Here is a 20,000-nt window from a genome sequence, read left to right on the forward strand (position 1 = left end):
GGGCACTGTGTCCTGGGGCGGGCAGGGTCCTGGGGCAGGCCGGGCTCCCCCAGGCCCCCGGAGAGACCGGTACGGGACCGCCCCGCTGCCAGGACGGCAGAGAGCAGCGACTCAAAGGCTCAGAGATGAGCTTTTTGTTTGTTGTGTTTATGCTGTTTGTATTGATCGCCCGCAGGTTGGTTTGGAGAGAGAGAGAGGGGGGGGGGCGAGAGAGAGAGAGAGAGAGGGGGGGGGGGGGGAGGGGGGAGAGAGATAGAGAGAGAGAGGGGAGGGGCGAGAGAGAGAGAGGGGGGGGGGAGGGGGGAGAGAGATAGAGAGGGGAGGGGCGAGAGAGAGAGAGAGGGGGGGGGTGGAGAGAGGAGGAGAGGGGGGAGAGAGATGGAGAGCGGAAGAGCGAGCAACCGCAGTTTGTGCGTTGGTTTGTGTGTGCATGCGTGTGTGCTTGTAAGCATGTGTGTGCGCGCTTTTGGGCATGTGTGTGCGTGTGTGTGTGACACTCAGCGGCGGCCAAAGACAGTTGTCTCACTCACAAGAGGAAGTGTTTGGGGGGCTGTTGATAAGTGAGACCTCAGGAATGACGATGAGCTGGAAGGGAAGCTCTGATCACACACACACACACACACTCAGACGCACACAGGCACGCACACACGCATGCAGACGCATAGACACAGACACACGCGGACGCATTCCCACATTCCCCGTACACACACACACACATCCTCGGAATTCTTGATGACTTCCATTTCAACATCGACCGAGACTTGGCCTGTCATTCCTTCCTCCCTGATCCAGTGGTCTGGAAGGAAGAACAACACAACCGTTGTGCGTTGTTTCGTGGCGTTTAAGGGTCGCCCGTGGGCCGTTGAAGTTCCCAAAATCACAAACTATTTCTCATGTCACGAAGTCAAAAAACATGCAACTAAAAAAACAGTGTGTATGCACTCACGCACGCATACGTAAACACATGAATACCAGTCGTGATTCAACCCGCCCTTTTTGTTTTCGGACGTCAATCACCGTGCGCGTGGAGACTTTGGCCTCCGGTGTTTCTGCTCGGGCTCGACCGTGCAGATGTTTCTCTGCTGCGTTTCCCACGGTGACGGCCCAGAGAAAATCTGTCAACCCGGGTTCCTATTTTTATTTAACCATAGCGAGGACCCCAGGGCTGTCCTTCGGGACGCCTGCCGAGAATGATTACAACTGCAAGGGCCGGCGGGTCACACAAGTCCTCACTGAGGCCTGTCCTGCTCTGCTATTGATTTCCTCACTGACAGACGGGAGACACAATATTCCCCCGCAAGGTTGTTCTCTCTCACTCCGCGCGCGTGCACACACACACACACGCCGCGCGCACACACACACACACCACACACACACACACACACACACACACACACACACACACACACACACACACACACACACACACACACACACACACACACACACACACACACACACACACACACACACACACACATTCTTTTTTTATATAACTGTAATCCGCACTTCCTCAATATCATTTTACTGCCTCACCCCCCCCCCCCCCCCCCCCACAACATCACTCCTCCATCTCATTTCCTGCCTCCCCTCCCTCCCCTCTTATCACCACCGGCAGCTCCCCCCCCCTTCCCCTTCCGCTCCTTCCTGTCGTCTTCCTTCCTGTCCCCCCCCCCACCTTCCCCTTCCCCTCCCCCGTATTTAACAGCCCACTAAATTCAACCCAAGACACCTCCCCCACGCCCCTTTTAGTCATAGCCTGTAATCTCCCCCTCTCTCCCTCCCCTCTCTCTCTCTCTCCCCTCCCTCCCCTCTCTCCCTCCCTCTCTCTCCCCTCCCTCCTCTCTCTCCCTCCCCTCTCTCTCTCCCCTCTCACCCTCTCTCTCCCTCCCCTCCCTCCTCTCCCTCCCCCTCTCACCCTCTCTCTCTCCCCTCTCCCTCCCCTCTCACCCTCTCTCTCTCTCCCCTCACACTCTCTCACCCTCTCTCTCTCTCCCCTCTCACCCTCTCTCTCTCCCCTCTCCCTCCCCTCTCACCCTCTCTCTCTCTCCCCTCCCTCCCCTCTCACCCTCTCTCTCTCTCCCCTCACACTCTCTCACCCTCTCTCTCCCTCCCCTCTCACCCTCTCTCTCTCTCCCCTCTCCCTCCCCTCTCTCTCTGCTTCCTCTTCATTCTTCCTGTCCTCCCTGAGCTATGAATGCCTTTATATTTATGACTCTTTGCTGTTTACCTTATGTGGCTACATCGATGGGGAAAGAAAAGAAAAACCCATGTGCGTGCACACACACACGCACACACATACGCACATGCACAAACACACGCACGTGTTCACGCACACACACACACAGTGTTTGTAGTCCATGCACAGCCAGTGTTTTTCTGCTTTGAACAGTGAACTATCAATAAGCTTGCCTTGCTACATAAATCCAGGGAAATTATTCATAGTAGTTTACGATGTAATGAAATGGAATTATGGCTTTGTTTTAGATAAAAACAAGTAACAAATTCATGCCAGAAAAAACATTATTGCATATCTAATGTAATTACAAAGCACCAGGTTGAATAACTTCAAATATTAAACGGATTCTACTCAACATTCTGTGAAAAACTTTTTTGAATGTGATTTAGTGCCATGATTGTATTTTTCACTCATCATCCCAAGAGGGGAAATTCAGTTCACCATTCATCCATTGAGCCAAATCCACATACAGAAGATGACTAACCAACAACACATCCTACTAACGGGTACGTGTGTGGGACATCTTTCGTAATCCTCCCCTCCAAACCTAGATGTACGATGGATAGATCAGTCTACCAGCCTACCCAGTGGACTGTAGCAAACGTTGCTTATATCTATCCATCATATATCTAGGTGGACACGGCCACTTGTGATGTCACTTCAACACAGGAAAAGGCAGATTTTGTAGTGGCTAATCACATTCACACCTGGTGGCGTAATATCACACCTTTACGTGTGCATGCGCCTCACTGCTAAGTACACAGGCGTGTTGGTGCAGAGACGTAAAATATTGTGTTTAGAAAGTTTCGTGTCCGAAATAGACTTGTCAATAGTCGCTCACGCTCCCTGCGCATCGTTAAAGCGTTGTGCTTTAGTTCCCAGGACGCTAGAGAAGCAACGCTCTTGACCGTCCATCACCGCGAGGGTTCTGACCCCCAAGTCATCCCGGGATCCACCGTGGCGGGAATCGAACCCCCGCACACGGGAAGGGCCCACAGATGCGGGGGTTCTTTGCATTGTTAGAATTCCCAACCGGATCGTTGCGACCCGTTTTGCAGTCCCGACCAGTTTATTGGTTCCTGACCGTTTTTGCTGTCCCGACTTTATTTTGGTTCCTGACCCTTATTGGGTCCCGTCCCCGTTTGGGTTCCCGACCCGTTACTGGGTCCCGACCCCTTTTGGGTTCCCGACCCCTATTGGGTTCCCGACACCTTTTTGGGTTCCCGAACCGTTTTTGGGTCCCGACCCCTTTTGGGTGTCCCGACCCCTTTTTGCCGCGTTTCCACTGCAGGGTGCGGAACGGATCGGATCGCAAAGGTGCGGTAGGGAAGGGGCGGTATAGCCCAGCTCAGTTCCGAGGTCGCATTTCCACTGCCGACAGTACCCTTGGTGGTAGGCCGGATGTCGATCGCCACGGCAGCTACGTAAACATCGTAAACAACTTCTTCCTCCCCAAGAATGCTGACGAACGTCTCCACCTCCTTGTTCGCCCTAGCAAGCGTTTTACGCGACATGTTAATTGTAAAGAATAATACCTCGAGGCTACTGTTTGTTTGTTTTTATCCCCGCGTCACCCGGAAGTGATGATTCTGTCGACCAATCAACGGAGGGGGTGTGTAGCTAGAATTTCCCGGGACCCTTTCAGGCGTCTCGTCTCGTTTTCGGTACCCCAACGGAGGAGTCCCGAGAACGAGGCCGGAACGGGTACGGCAAAGTCCGGGTCACGCCCACTTTTGGCGGTGGAAACGCGACGCGACCCGCACCTTTGCGATCCGATCCGTTCCACACCCTGCAGTGGAAACGGGCCATTTGTGTTCCCAACCCCTTTTGGGTTCCCGACCCGTTTTGGGAACCCAGAAGGGGTTCCCGACCCCTTCTGGGTGTCCCGGCCCCTTTTGGGTTCCCGACCCGTTTTGGGAACCCAAAAGGGGTTCCCGACCCCTTCTGGGTGTCCCGGCCCCTTTTGGGTTCCCGACCCGTTTTGGGAACCCAAAAGGGGTTCCCGACCCCTTCTGGGTGTCCCGGCCCCTTTTGGGTTCCCGACCCGTTTTCCGTACAAGTCTTCAGTAGCGGTGCGTGAGGCTGACGCTGTGCCCCCCCCCCCCCCCCCCCCCCACAGGGCTGCAGCCGGTGTTCTGGGGCCGGGAGGACGTGGCCCAGTGGCTGCGCTGGGCGGAGCGGGAGTTCGCCCTGCGGCCCACCACCAGCTCCTCCTTCCAGATGAACGGCAAGGCCCTGCTGCTGCTCACCAAGGAGGACTTCCGGTACCGCTCGCCACACTCAGGTACACACACAAATGCACGCACGCACGCACGCACGCACGCACGCACGCACTCACTCACTCACTCACTCACCCACACAAACACGCAGGTTAACGCAAACGCATTATTATGCATACAAACTAGAGCTGTCAAGCGATTAAAATATTTAATCGTGATTAATCGCATTAATGTCATAGTTAACTCACGATTAATCGCGATTAATCGCAAATTATTTTTCTATGCTAAATATCCCTTGATTTTTTTGTCCCATAATTCTTCTCATTTTAATTCTCTTATCAACATGGTGAAGTGCATCGGCTTGCCTTGTGCAAATGATTTTTTATTGATAACAACATTGGCATATACTGATCAAAACAGGACGATACAAAAAAATAGCCTATAGTGCAATTAAACGACTGCTTTGAACAAATGTCATTTGAACATAGCAGTCAGGCTACTGCTTCTTTGTTTTGAGCCAAAGAAAAAAAAAAAGATTTTTTTTTTTTTTTTTTATAAAACAATTGCGTTAATCGCGCGATAATTTTTTTAACGCCGTTAAAATTGGTTTGCGTTAACGCCGTTAATAACGCGTTTAACTGACAGCTCTAATACAAACGTATGCATGGACGCGCACTTGCAAGAGCACACACTAATGCACGCACGCACGCTCACTGACACAATCACGCGTCGTTATGGATACAAACACATCCATCCGCATTAGTGTGGACTCGCATGTTTGTATGGACACAAACTTGTATGGACACACACTTGCAAGAGCACATGCTTTTGCACATATTTGTGGAAGCACACGCAATATTATGGACACAAGCACAAACATACATGTGAGCATGGACAGACACACACATACACACGTTTGTATGGATACGTACTCTTGCAAGAACACACACTAGTGCACAGACGCACACACAAACTCCTTTTAAACTGCTGTAGTGTGCGTTTGTGTGTGTGTGTGTATGTGTGTGTGTCTTTTCGCAGATGACGTCAATGGTTGCAGGTTATTATTGAACCTAAACGCATATCCGCTTATACTTGACACACAGACACAGAAACACACACACACACACACACACTCACTCAACTTTCCTTTGATATAGTGCACTAACTGACAATTTGCGCACACATGCAGTGTTCATGTGTTGCTTAGCAACACAGTTTTCTAGTGTTGTGCACTGCCTCGCAGTGCGTTTGGCTAAGGTAAATGTTAGGATTTTGCATCGTGTAATTTGTCATAATTCCTTTTTTGGGGAATCATCCAATGCAAAGGTTTGAACAGCAGACGGGGGACTTTTACTTTGAAAAGGACGACGTCAGGAGGTGGACAAACACTCCCTTGTAGAATCTCCCTTTGTGTGTCAAAAGAGTTGGCGTCTCGGCGTGTTTAAACCCAGGAGCCCGGAGAGGTGTTGAGTCAGGCCTAAAAAAATAAAAAACTTTGGTTCCTGTTGGTTGTCAGTTGAGGTCATCGGTCATAGGGAATTTATTTATTTATTTATTTAATTTTTTCCACCCAATTTATTTTTTCCAGCGGCAGCGAATGATAGGTAGGTTTGTTTTCATTTAAAAGTGAGAAAAATCGCTCATCCTTGTATAGAATAAGGTGCTGTACCAAAACGTAATTATAGTTTGCATTTTTTTTTATTATATATATATATTTTTTAAAGCTCATAAAATAATTTGGGTCGCACATACATTGACAGGGTCGGTCGGAAACCGGAACCAAACAACATTGTTGGCGCATCTGAGCCACACATCCATCAAGATACTTAAAGGGACAGACGCGGCATCGCTGGCCTTCTGAGGCAGCTACGTCAATTCATGAATTACTACTTTACGTGCCAGGGCCAGAATAACCAAAAGGCCCTGGGTTCGATCCCCAATGCTCTTGGGTGGACTGTTTGTACGTTAAGGTGTCTGTGCCCTTTCAATGTAGGACTGTCTGTATTGTGTTAAGTCGCTTGGGATAGATGCTTCTTCTTGATTGGCTCTGATTGGAATGAGTTTGCTCAATGACCGCTATCTTAAGTGTTAGGCCAGGAAGTGTGTGTGTGTGTGTTTGTGTGTGTGTGTGATAATGCTAGTTTGTGCATGTGATAATTCTAGTGTGTGTGTGTGTGTGTGTCTTATTGTATGTGTGTGTGCTTATGGGTGTGTGCATGTGATAATGCTAGTGTGTGTTTGTGTGTGTGTTTGATAATGCTAGTGTGTGTGTGGGTGTGTGTCGGATAATGCTAGTGTGTGTGTGTGTTATTGTATGCGTGTTATTGTGTTAGTGTTATTGTATGTGTGTGTTATTGTGTGTGTGTGTGTTTGTGATAATGCTAGTTTGTGCATGTGATAATTCTAGTGTGTGTGTCGTATTGTGTGTGTGTGTGTGTGTCTTATTGTATGTGTGTGTGCTTATGGGTGTGTGCATGTGATAATGCTAGTGTGTGTTTGTGTGTGTGTTTGATAATACTAGTGTGTGTGTGGGTGTGTGTCGGATAATGCTAGTGTGTGTGTGTGTGTGTGTTATTGTATGCGTGTTATTGTGTGTGTGTGTGTGTGTGTGTGTGTGTGTGTGTGTGTGTGTGTGTTATTGTATGTGTGTGTGTTATTGTGTGTGTGTGTGTGTGTGTGTGTTATTGTATGGGCGTGTTATTGTGTGTGTGTGTGTGTTATTGAATGTGTGTGTGTGTGTGTGATATTGAATGTGTGTGTGTGTGTGTTATTGAATGTGTGTGTGTGTGTGTGTGTGTGTGTGTGTGTGTTATTGAATGTGTGTGTGTGTGTGTTATTGAATGTGTGTGTGTGTGTGTGTGTGTGTTATTGAATGTGTGTGTGTGTGTGTGTGATAGGCGCCTCTGTGGTGAGGGCTCAGTTACTGTTCCTCCATGGAGGAAGTCAGAGCGTCTGGTCGGGTTAACGGTCGGTCGGAATGAAGAAACACAAAAGATTTTATTTTTTTACATAGCCTGCAATTGTCGCCGTGGTTACCCGTGTCAGAGTCAGATGTCAAGCGTGTATTAAAAGGTACGGATTAGACCGCCGACGTTCAGAAGGCTCGGTCCTTTGTTTGTTTATTGGAATCGAGTTCAAGAAAATTCCCTCGCCCATCTTGGGCGCGCGGAGTCTGACGTCAAGCGTTTGGGGAAGAACCTTAAAATAGACAAATCAAGAGAGGGGTCTTCCCATCAGCCCTAACGGGCCGCCAGCCAAAACACAGATCCTTAAAACACAAATTAAAATACACCCCCTATTGGTATTAGCATTTGAGTCTTTATAATAGGATGTTTTATTGTGTAGCCATTCGCCGTTGTGTAGCCGCACACTCTTAACACCAGGCAACATTTACCCAACTCACAGGGATTCCTTATTTCCTTCACACACAATTTTTTGTTATGGTTCAGAGCTTTGATTTGAAACGGCAGGTGACTTGACATGCAGTGCGATTTTAAGATAATTCAAGCTGGAAAGCTCTGCATTGATAGAAGGAAATAGTTTGCATACTGATTCGTGCCTCTCGTTTATATAAACCAATCGTATGCGTGGGACAAACTCGTTGTGGTAAAGCAGGGCGTATTCATGTCTGGGGGGGGATAGAAAGTGACTGAGGCCATATGTTTGCACCTGTAATGACTTGATTGCAATTGTTATGACTTGATTCAAAATATCTTTAATGCTTGAAGCTCGTTAATATAACACAATGCGTCCTATTGGTAGAATTCTATGCTCTTTAGCAGTTTGTTTTTCACTTATCCTGCATCATGGAACACTTTTTTTAGGGCATAGCGACTTTGTCCACAGTTCCGCGGCAAACGTGATGGTGAAGCGTTTCTTTATTCACAGCTGAACACCACCGTTTGTTTTCTCAATAGGACTGAGATGAAAATGGGTCAATAGGATAAGGATTTAAAGCGAAAGTATGATCAACAAGGGGTGTGGCAAACACATAGGAGTGATACTGGCCACACGTACCAGCGCCGTAAAGTTTTTCACCGAACAGGAAGTTGAACTCGGGGGAAAGTACTGAGTGCTGTTGTTTATTTGCTCCATATAAATGTCAATCATGTCCGCCTGTTTTTATAGGGACAGCATGTACAAAGATCAACATTTGCCGAGATGTTTGTTTACATTTGAGTGACCCTCTGTAAAAGTCAACAGACACACATGCCCAAAACATATATTGATATCCACCTCTGAAAAGCTCCATCGAGAAAAGAAATGTCATTAAACACGTAGGAGCACATCAATCAGTACTGCCGAGTGTTTGATAGCCGTAGTAATATTAACCATTATGGCAATTAAAAGTGATGAACGTTGAGGGCTGGTTGCAGTGAGCTTCAGTCTGGCCCACCCTGATTAGTTTACAGCACACACAATTTATTGTCATCGAAGCCAGTAAGTGTCCGCTACGTAATATTCAACACTACATTGTTTGTAGATGAAACCCATAAGCCATATAGTATTACAAACGAAGAGGGAAGTGGGAGTGTGTGTGTGTGTGTGTGTGTGTGTGTGTGTGTGTGTGTGTGTGTGTGTGTGTGTGTGTGTGTGCGTGCTTGGGTGTGAAATACTTTATTAGAATCATTTCCTGGTTGACTGTATGCTTTTGGGAAAGGCTGTGTACGAGGTTATGTCAGGACAACACTTCCTCGTCACTTGTTATTAGTGAAAGCTAGGGTAGGCAATGTATTTTACACGCAGTTTCAATAATTCATTAATTCTGTTAAAACTCTCTTTTACATCCTGGCAGCAATTAATAAATCAAATGATCTGACAAAATATTATCTGAAAAGATCCTGTTGTTGGGGGTCACAGGCCTGTAATAAGCCTGTCCAATTTTTTGATTGGGCCCGAATGACATGATTGGTTGGCCTACCAGTCTGTCTACCTAGCTACCCGGCTACCTGCGCGTCCTTTGCACGTTAACTCATTGCGCAGGACCGTAGTCTTCCACAAGGCTAACTAGCCCTATAGCTAAAGCTAGCCTTATAGTTAAAGCTAGCAAGCTAGTCCTGCGTTTTGTGGGAGTGGCCTAAAGGGAGAGGCGGCTTCTTTCAGTTGAATCATTCAGATCCAGTTTAGTCTGGGTGTTTTCCTACCCTAGCTTTAAGGCTGGGAAAAAAATTCCCCTTTTTCTTTCCAGGAATTGATAATTGAGTTCTTGAACCACATTTTGTCACCATAGAAGTACAAGCTGTGGTTGTAAATCATGGAACAGGTTTTATCCTTCGGGCCTCATTCTCTGAAGTTACCGCCGAGATGTTATCATGGTTTATGACCACGTAAATACGCAGGGATCTTTAACGACTTCCTTGTAGGAAGGCAAAGTAAATAAATAAACGTCGATAAAAAAATGATCAAGCTTGTTTTTCTCCCTGACGGTTTGAATTTCAGCTGTTTTCCACCCGTGTTGTGTGTCCAACTTTTGTCAATAAACGCCCCCCTCTTCCCATAAAACCAAGGCAAAAAAATCGCAGAACCCATTAGCACAGCCCACACAGCTCTACGCAATATCGTGATCACACAAACATTTTGTAAAGCGCATCAGGGACACATTTTGTAAATGGCAATGTTGTAAATGCCACATTTCATCTGCACCAAATTGTATTCACCTGCGATCCCGGGTGAAAAAAATACCAAGAATCGATTGTTCGGACGCTAGGTAAATACTATAGAGAGAGCATGTTAGTCATGATCATGATTTTATGTTTCATGAGCGGGAAAATGGGAGGGCTTTTATTAAAATAAAAGAATAATTCCAACTCTGAAGTATAACCCTGTCACTGCTCATGTAATCCATGAGCAATCACCTCTTTTTCATAACCAGGGTGTAGTTTCACACGTCAATCAAATCCTCTCCGTGGTTGACACACCGCCCTTCCTGCTCTTCTGCGTCATGGCGTGTCATCGCGGATGGGAAGCGGGGGTTGGAAGTGGGAAGCGGCCCAGGTTGACCTCTGACCTTTGACCCTATGTGTGTGTGTTCCTCGGTCCTCTAGGTTGACCTTTGACCCTTAGTTTGTGCGTTTGTGCCTCTGCAGGAGACGTCTTCTAGGTTGACCTCTGACCTTGCGTGTTTGCCTCTGCAGGAGACGTCCTCTAGGTTGACCTCTGACCCTCCAGGTTGACCTTTGACCCTGCGTGTCTGCCTCTGCAGGAGACGTCCTCTAGGTTGACCTCTGACCCTCCAGGTTGACCTTTGACCCTGTTTGTGTCTGTCTCTGCAGGAGACGTCCTCTAGGTTGACCTCTGACCCTCTAGGTTGACCTTCGACCCTGTGTGTCTGCCTCTGCAGGAGACGTCCTCTAGGTTGACCTCTGACCCTCCAGGTTGACCTTTGACCCTGTGTGTGTGTCTGTCTCTGTAGGAGACGTCCTCTAGGTTGACCTCTGACCCTCTAGGTTGACCTTCGACCCTGTGTGTCTGCCTCTGCAGGAGACGTCCTCTAGGTTGACCTCTGACCCTCCAGGTTGACCTTTGACCCTGTGCGTGTGTCTGTCTCTGCAGGAGACGTCCTCTAGGTTGACCTCTGACCCTCCAGGTTGACCTTTGACCCTGTGTGTGTGTGTCTGTCTCTGTAGGAGACGTCCTCTAGGTTGACCTCTGACCCTCTAGGTTGACCTTCGACCCTGTGTGTCTGCCTCTGCAGGAGACGTCCTCGAGGTTGACCTCTGACCCTCCAGGTTGACCTTTGACCCTGTGTGTGTGTCTGTCTCTGTAGGAGACGTCCTCTAGGTTGACCTCTGACCCTCCAGGTTGACCTTTGACCCTGTGTGTGTGTCTGTCTCTGTAGGAGACGTCCTCTAGGTTGACCTCTGACCCTCCAGGTTGACCTTTGACCCTGTGTGTGTGTCTGTCTCTGTAGGAGACGTCCTCTAGGTTGACCTCTGACCCTCCAGGTTGACCTCTGACCCTCCAGGTTGACCTCTGACCCTCCAGGTTGACCTTTGACCCTGTGCGTGTGTCTGTCTCTGCAGGAGACGTCCTCTAGGTTGACCTCTGACCCTCCAGGTTGACCTTTGACCCTGTGTGTGTGTCTGTCTCTGTAGGAGACGTCCTCTAGGTTGACCTCTGACCCTCCAGGTTGACCTTTGACCCTGTGCGTGTGTCTGTCTCTGCAGGAGACGTCCTCTAGGTTGACCTCTGACCCTCCAGGTTGACCTTTGACCCTGTGTGTGTGTCTGTCTCTGTAGGAGACGTCCTCTATGAGCTGCTGCAGCACATCCTGAAGCAGAGGAAGGCCAGCGGTCCTTACCCGTCCTCCTACCTGCCCGGGAACTCCTTCCACCCACTGCAAGAGAGCTCCATCCAGCACCTCAAGCTCGAAGGTCAGTCACACAAGGGTTCTTTCCGGGTTTTCGTTTTTTTTTTTTTTACGATTAACTTATTTCGTAAAAAATAAGTTGAGGCTCAGGAGGTAGAGCGGGTTTACAGTACACAGAAGGTTGCTAGTTCAATCCCCGGCGCCTCCTAGCTGAGTGTATAACAACAGTAGGACTGCTGGATCAGAAGTTCTGCCACTAGATAAGCCGGTATTACATGTGTGTTTGTTTGCTTATTATGTTGTTGTTGATGTGCGCACATTAGTAGTATAAAACCAACAACTTAACTCATTATGATATCCACTTATGGTTGATGCTGTTGATTCTATTACTCTGTAACAAATGTAGTAATAAATAAATAATAATCGTACGCACTTGTGAACTCGCTGCTCGACGAAAAGCCCCCCATGGCAGAGATATCCACTTCCAAGCGGTCAGGTCACATGTCTTAAGCACAAATAACCTGAACAGGCGGCATTTATAGCCGTGTTATCTTCAAGACGTGAAGGACATCAACAGAAATACCTGAGGCTCTTTTGTCTTGCCTTGCTCTTAAAGCACAAAGTTAACAGATCAAGATTCAGAGGGCTTTGAGTCCGGGAAGGTAAAACCAGTCTGACGAGGAAGTGCTCCGCGCAGCCAGCAGCCAGGTGCTCATTATCTCGGTGTTCTATTAAAGGGGAAGTATTCGCTATCAAGATGAGGTTTTCCCCTGCAGCCGCTGTCTTCCTTGTTTTTGAAGTGAACATTTGAGGACACCTGCTGCTCTGGCAATCGCACAAGGAAGTAGAGCCACACAAGCGAGAAGGAGGTGTGACTTGGCATTGTTCTGGCGTTCCCAGTAGTATGATTTGAGAAAGGGCCCTTTTTTATATCTCTTATCTCTCTCGCTGCTGTCAACTCGTAGCACTAAGCTAAGTAAACAAACGGGAACGAGGGGAGGCGCCTCGACGACACGGCTTTGCCTCGCATCCCTCTGTAAAACAGCACCATCTAGTGGCCAAGCGGGGATATTAGAAATGTTCCGTGAAAAAAAAAAATAATAATCGGTTCTCTGACACTGAGTCAGAGAATCAGCAGGTCACAGAAACGGGCAATACTAAGAATAGGAGAAGAGCAGGGCTGATCGGGCTTTTGCAGTCATTGGCCCCAAACTGTGGAACAAACTCCCTCTTCATGTCAGGCGAGCCCCTTCAAAATCCCTCCTTAAATCAAATATATATTATTTTGCGTTTAACACCGTATAAATTGTATTATTGTCTAGAGTGTCCTTTTTTGTGCTTTTATCGGTCTGTTTTACAACTAGATAGTTGAATTGTACACCACTTTGTCAGCCAACTGTTGTTGTTTTTTTAAAGGGCTCTATAATAAACTAGATCTTGACAGAAACATTTCCCCGTCGCCACAGATACGGTACGACGGGCGCCACGGGGCACGGCCGCCAGTCCCCAGCACCCCCCCACCATCGAGCTGCGCCACCGCTCGCGCTCCCCGCACCCCCGGGCCACGCCGCGCCGCTCGCCCCCCGAGAGCGGCCACGCCCGCGCCTCCCTGGAGGACCCCCACCTGGCGTCCTCCCAGCTGCCCGACAGCAACCACCACCTGCCCGACGACATGTACCCGCTGTCGCTGTCGCCGCCGGCGGCGACCGTCTCCCTGAACGGCCGCTGCACCACGCCGCGCGAGGCGCCCTGCCCCCCGGGGAGCCCGCCCCCCGGCGGCCAGGACGCCCCGCACGCCCCCCCGCCGCCACGCGTCATCCAGCTGATGCCGAGCGCCATCATGCACCCCCTGCTGTTGAGCCCGGGGCGCGGCGGCGGCGGCGGAGGAGGCGTGGCCAACCGTGAGCTGAGGCACAGCCACGTGGCGGTGCCCTCGCAGCCCGGCCTGGAGAACGGGCGGGGCGAGGGGGGGAAGCTCCACCCCTCCCACCACCACCAGCTCAGCCTGGCCCAGCAGCAGCAGCTGCTCAACCAGCAGCAGGAGGAGCTCTACCGCAACCACGTCATCATGCCCGTGTCCCCGCCGGAGGAGCCCGCCATGCCCATTGGGAGGATAGCAGGTACGCTCACAGTGAGGGGGGGGGGGCTGACGGGGATGACATCGGTCTGAAGCAGGGCGGGGCATCGCGGACAATTTCCTAAATCGGTTCGATTTCGATTCATAAGGTTCTGAATCGATTAATCTCGATTCGATTTGATCTGCTCTTAAATGATGAAAATGGCTCAACCGTGTTACAAAATACAAATGTACTTTATTTTTTCCCTTTGTCTTAAACAACAGGTTTTAAGTGCAAATTTGTAAATTGGACAGTTTAAACTTAAGCTGTAAACAAAACAGTGGAAAAGTCACAAAAGTGCAATTTTGAAATTAGAAAAGGAATTGCAAGTGAAAGTGTACTTGAACTACAACATTCCGTCACTGCAAAATGCATTAAGGCATTGTTTATTGAGGTGCAAAAAAAATAAATGGTAACAAATAAATAAATAATAATAATAATCGATCTCATACCCTATGAATCGATATATCGATTCATAGGGTATGAGATTTAAATCGATTTAAATCCATTTTTTTACCATGCCCCAGTCAAAAGAATGGAGAAACAAGAATAGATCGCTCTCGGGACAGTAATGATGTTCATAGAAACAAAATTGACTGCCTGGTATGCGTTCCACGTTTGTTGAGGTTGTGCTTGGTCCCCGACCCCCCAGACTGCAGGCTGCTGTGGGACTACGTCTACCAGCTCCTGTCTGACAGCCGGTACGAGAACTACATCCGCTGGGAGGACCCCACCAGCAAAGTCTTCCGCATCATGGACCCCAACGGACTGGCCCGACTCTGGGGGAACCACAAGGTAACTAGGATCAGATCGGATCGCATTAGGAGGTCAGACTAGGCTGGGGGCAATGTTCTGTTCCCCGAGGGTATATCTGTAGCCTGCAGGGGGCGCCAAAGTACCCCCCCCCAATACTATAATACGAGTCCACAAGGTTCTACATGCAGGCTTTCCACACCACAAAGGCACAGAGGATTTCTTGCAACGGAAAGGGATGCACTGTGTTTGAACATGTTTTAATGTCTGATCCCTGTCATCGTGGTGATGGTATAGTTTGATTTGATTTGAAATGTTTAAAATGTAAACAAACTTCCTTGTTTTGTCCTGCACCCATACAGGACTTTTAATATATTTAACTAGTCACACTTGAAAGCAATCTACAAAAAAGACAACAAAAAATCTGTATTTATTTGGTAAAGAAGAGGCTTTCAACACAAATTCAGTTTTTCTTACGGTCATGAACCGCATCCCGATCAACTTGTGAGTGTTTCCCGCGTGGTGATGTGACGCCCTGCTGTTTGCCCCACAGAACCGGACCAACATGACCTACGAGAAAATGTCCCGGGCACTGCGGCACTACTACAAGCTGAACATCATCAGGAAAGAACCAGGGCAGAGGCTTCTCTTCAGGTAGAGACACCCCATAAAAGGCCCGCACTCTGTGGTGGACTTAGGGGTGGGCTTAGCCCAGGAGGTAGAGCAGTTGCTAGTTCGATCCCCAGCTCCTCCTAGCTGAGTGTTGATGTGTCCCTGAGCAAGACACTTACCCCTTACCCCTTCCCCTTACCCCTTCAAAGGGGAAGGGGTAAGGGGTAGAAATGGGATTGGGCTTTAACCCTAACTGCTCCTGACGAGCTGGCTGTCGCCCTGCATGGTTGACTCTGCCGTCGGTCGGTGTGTCAATGTGTGTATTAACCGATGTAAGTCGCTTTGGTTAAAAGCGTCTGCTAAATGCCCTAATTGTAATTGTAGACTGCCTCCCGCCCTCAGAAGTAGACTTCCTCCCACTGTGTGTGCGACTGTGCGTGTTTGCGCATTTTCATGTGTCTTTGTGCTTCTGAAAAACCCACTATGACTCGCGTGTGTGAGGGCTTACCGTTGCACTATCGGAACCAAAAAGAGAGGCTAGGGAAAAAAATACCTGGAAGGAACATAAAGTGGTTTTGACTCTCAGGACCAGAAAATGGTTCTGTGACCCTTTATCAAACTACAAAGTGTCAAACACGCACACCTGTAAACACTATAATGTGATTGCTTAATCTCGTACCACACTTTTAATTGGATATTAATTAATGAAATTAATGACTGAACATTCATTAAGTCGATTATTTATTTTTTTTAATTAAGCAGCTGAAATGTGTTCTCTACACAAACACCACTTCAGTCACGGGCCACGACACGGGCTCCATCCCAACAAGGCTTCCCACGCTGCCTGCCAGCATCTCTCCGTCTGTCCTCTAGAGCAGTGGCTTTCAAATGGGGGTACGCGTACCCCTAGGGGTAGTACCGCAGGGGGGTACTCAGAAAATATCAAAAAGATAAAGTATTCCAATTTTATTTTCCCCATGAGCAAGTTTCAATTCGGAGCGCTAGACCCGCACTCATTATTTATGTTCATTTTAGTTGTGACCTTTAAGGGGGTGCTCTCAGCTGAAACAATATCTTAGAGGGGGTACACTACTGGAAAAGGTTTGCGAACTACTGCTCAAAAGGATCTCCAATCCTGCAAGTCTGATTCTAAACTGTGCCCCCCCCCCCCCTCTCCTCGGTTACAGGTTCATGAAGACCCCCGACGAGATCATGAACGGACAGACAGAGCGGCTTGACCACCTGGACTCAGACCCCGAGGAACAGACCTACATCAAGGAGGAGTGCTGAGGGACGCCTGCACTAAACGACCACCAGGGGGAGACAAAGGGACTGGACCGTACGACACACAGCCACTGTTGCCTTTCCCCCCCCCCCCTACCAGGAAGCAGCTTGTACAATCGTAAAAAGGGAAGTGAAGTTCTTCTTCGACCTCGCTTCTCGTTCCCGGAATAAACAGAGAAACGCCTTCTGTCGGGGTAACCCCCGTTCCCCCCCATTGCCTTTGGGACCTGAGAGTGACGACGTGTCCCAATGTGTAGACAATGTATGCTTTTCATGTGTCTTAGTCGACAGGGGAACGCCGAGGAGAGAGAGAGAGAGAGAGAGAGAGAGAGAGAGAGGGATTAAAGAAAGACCTCTTTAAAAGGTGCTGGCATGAACAATCTTCACCTCTCCTCCCTGCAATGTTAATCAACTCTGAACGAAAACTGATCACCTGTGTTTATATTGTTTGGCTTTTTGTCTCTGTTTTGCTGATTTTGCTCCACCCCCCCCCCCCCCCCCCTCCCCAAATCCCCCTACTATCCCCAAAGCATTATTAGACAATGCCATTTTGCAATTTTGTGTAAAATAGGAGGTTGGTGTGTTGAACTTAATGTTTGACGATAGATTAAACCTTTTGATCTTGTTTACCTCGAGTCATCGTTGAATGGCTGCGTATTCATTAGGATCACTTCAGGACATTAAAGCGATGTAGGCATGTTTATATTGACCTTATTGGCTTACCGTTGCACTATTTAAATGCGTCACTTAATTTACATTCATGATGAATTCGTTTCACATTTCCTTTAAATCCAATGCATCACTTAGTTACATTTATCGTGAATTTGTTTCACATTTCCTTAGAGTCAAACTTCCTCCTCGATTGCTGAGGTGTTGCTGTCGTACTGAACACGCCCACACGGTGGCAGTACACGACAGCTTTTGAAAGCTGTTACAGACACCAACAACTGTACAGACGAGACGTTCACCCGCATTGTAAAGACATTATATAAGCGAAGTAAGATCCCAAAACATTTCATTTTTCTACAGGGCACCATACCTTATCTAATATGACCAAATGCAACATCACCGCGATTATCTTAATTTCTTTAGCATATTTTGATCAGTTTATAACGTGATTGACGCAAAGGTGAATCTTATAAAAGATGAAAAATTCGAAAGTGTCTTCCTGTCAATTAAACTAAAACGTTAAAAGTGTAAATCCCATTGTCGATCTGTGTGTGTATGCGTCGGGTCGAAGTATCCACGCAGATCGACGGGGGGTGTAGACGCGCGGTGCTCCCCGCGTTCACTTGTCGCCATAATAAGTTGGCTCACTGTTACGCGCACTTTCAGACTCCGAAAGCGCGCGGCGGAGTGCAGACCGGAGGAGGACGGCATCGGTTACCGGGACCGTTTGACTTTTAATAGCGCGCGTTATATCAGCTGCAGATACTCGAGAGACACACCTCTGCAGAGACGCACAGAAATAATACATACAATACATTTAAACCATCTTCAGTTCCGTTTTTACCTTGGATTAGACCGGATCAAGGCGGTTTGGATTGAGGGGGAACATCGTCTTGGCCGGTAGATGAACGTCAACGCGTCTGCTGTAGAACAATAACTGATAAAGAGAACAAGTGCTTTTTTTGGTATCGCCACATGTCTCCGGAGCGCGGGAACACCTCTGGATGTTAGCGGCCGCACGGCGATGGTTTAACGCGGGAAGCTCGGAGCTTCGGAGGGCGTGAGGTGCGCTAGGGGGAGCGGGACAATTACAGGTAGGTGCGAACTCCCGCCGTGATTATTGTTCCACTGGAGACCTCACCTTGACCCGCCAAAATTAACTTCAATACCGTGTGACCTGCGTCCAGGCATCGACCATTGCAATCAGGGCAGGAATAGACCTAATTGCCATTCATTGAGTTATTTAAGAAACGGATCCATCTATATATTTTCCTATACCTTCGAGACCTATGGTAGGCTTGCATGCTATTGAGTGAAATGGATGAGTCTCCCATTCATTCTGCCAAAATTCTCCTCTATATAGCCCTTGTAAACCTACAACGTCCAACATGAAATCATTACTAACCATACCAGTAACACCTAGGCCTGTCCAGCAATTTCAAATCCCCATAGTTTGCATCATTGGAAAATGGAAATCTCAAGACAAGTTGTAAATTATGGTTTCAAAGCCAAGGGTATTGGCATCGAAAGACTAATCGAGGCATTAAAAACGACAGGCCGTTGAGAAGCTTGAGGGACCTGACTTGTCAGCCTCTATGAATGTAAAATGCATGAAACTATTGTTGGTTTGACATAATTAATGTTAAATAGCCGCACGTCAGGTAGGATAATCCCAGAAGTTAAAATAGCTTTCACATCTTTAGTTTTACTAGTGTGGAAAAAGTGTGGAGAACGTTTGGGTCTGAGAGGAATTACACTAACTTCTCCTGCGACCATTAGATATAATTCTTCTTGATTGTTATTTACAGATGTTTGGCCCCACACAGTAACACAGTTATTGTAAACCATTTCCACTCTGTTGTCGGGAAAAGTCGAGGTCGATGTAGCTGTGTGAATTTGTTCAGGCAACACAAATGACCCCTAAGGGTGTGTGTGTGGGGGGGGGGGGGGCGCAGAGCCCAAGCAGAACCACATTACCTAAATCAGCAGTGAGCCATGCATCCATACTTGAGGGTGCCCTCCGAGGTGAAGAAAAAAGGTTTTATTTTACAACAAAGAATTTCTCGCCAACAGGCACTCTGGTATAATAACGGCCAAAGTCCACCGCGGTAAAAATTGATTTAATTTGCTGCTTTCAGAGGTTATGCCCACTGGCTTTCATCTGAGTTTGTACTTTTTATTTCGTGCTTTTATCTGTTTTTTTTTTAGAGGTGGTGAATAGGGCTGGGGCGACTTGCCCAAGGGCACCTGTATAGGTACACTGGGGACCAGGGGGGTTGGACCCAAAACCTTCGGGTTTGGGGTACAACACCCTGAGATAGTGCGGCCCACACTAAGATACTATACTGCACCTGGTATGTAGCTAAGTCGAAGACATGTTTCTGTTTCGATTAGGGACGCCATTGATTGAGTGAAGGTTATGAAAGTTAGTTTGTTTTTGTTTCGTGAAGGTCAGTTGGTGATTGAAGAAAATCTTCTTGAATCTAAAGTTTGTACTAGAGGGAGAATTCAACCAACCGTAAAGATACATACCAATATATATAAATATATACATTTATAAACATATGACTCCTTGTAAATTAGATAATAAATCAATAAAATAAGTTTGAGGCGGTAGACCAGAGAGTCTGCTCAGATCCACTCAGAACCTCGTCTCCTCCCATCAGATCACAAATTAGCTGCATGAACAACTGCAGCCGTGATTCACAGCAGAACTCCTGGAGTTTGGGGCCATTTTATTTTTTAACCACATCTACATTAATGGGAAAAAATTAAATCTACTAAAAAACGGCACAGAC

The 20,000-nt window shown here is 47.9% G+C and overlaps 2 protein-coding genes across 5 annotated transcripts in view; both read left to right on the forward strand.

Moving 5' to 3' along the window:
- etv6 (ETS variant transcription factor 6) overlaps nucleotides 1-17,236 on the forward strand; it is a 21,885-nt gene extending 4,649 nt beyond the window's left edge. For 2 of the 3 annotated variants that reach the window (XM_060048609.1, XM_060048610.1), the window contains exons 3-8: nucleotides 4,359-4,523; nucleotides 11,697-11,831; nucleotides 13,234-13,887; nucleotides 14,537-14,679; nucleotides 15,191-15,291; nucleotides 16,437-17,236. In XM_060048609.1, coding sequence (XP_059904592.1) covers nucleotides 4,359-4,523; nucleotides 11,697-11,831; nucleotides 13,234-13,887; nucleotides 14,537-14,679; nucleotides 15,191-15,291; nucleotides 16,437-16,539 — 1,301 coding nt within the window. In that variant the 3' untranslated portion in view covers nucleotides 16,540-17,236. The remainder of the gene's footprint in view (nucleotides 1-4,358; nucleotides 4,524-11,696; nucleotides 11,832-13,233; nucleotides 13,888-14,536; nucleotides 14,680-15,190; nucleotides 15,292-16,436) is intronic. The other variant, XM_060048611.1, reaches the window with a different exon arrangement.
- Nucleotides 17,237-17,380: 144 nt separating this feature from the next.
- Nucleotides 17,381-20,000, forward strand: part of LOC132454974 (chemokine-like protein TAFA-2) — a 22,444-nt gene continuing 19,824 nt past the window's right edge. For both annotated transcript variants that reach the window (XM_060048625.1, XM_060048626.1), the window contains exon 1: nucleotides 17,381-18,296. The gene's annotated coding sequence lies outside the window, so the exon portion shown is untranslated. The remainder of the gene's footprint in view (nucleotides 18,297-20,000) is intronic.

Source organism: Gadus macrocephalus, chromosome 4 (genome assembly GCF_031168955.1).
Source record: "Gadus macrocephalus chromosome 4, ASM3116895v1".
Classification (NCBI taxonomy): Eukaryota; Metazoa; Chordata; class Actinopteri; order Gadiformes; family Gadidae; genus Gadus; species Gadus macrocephalus.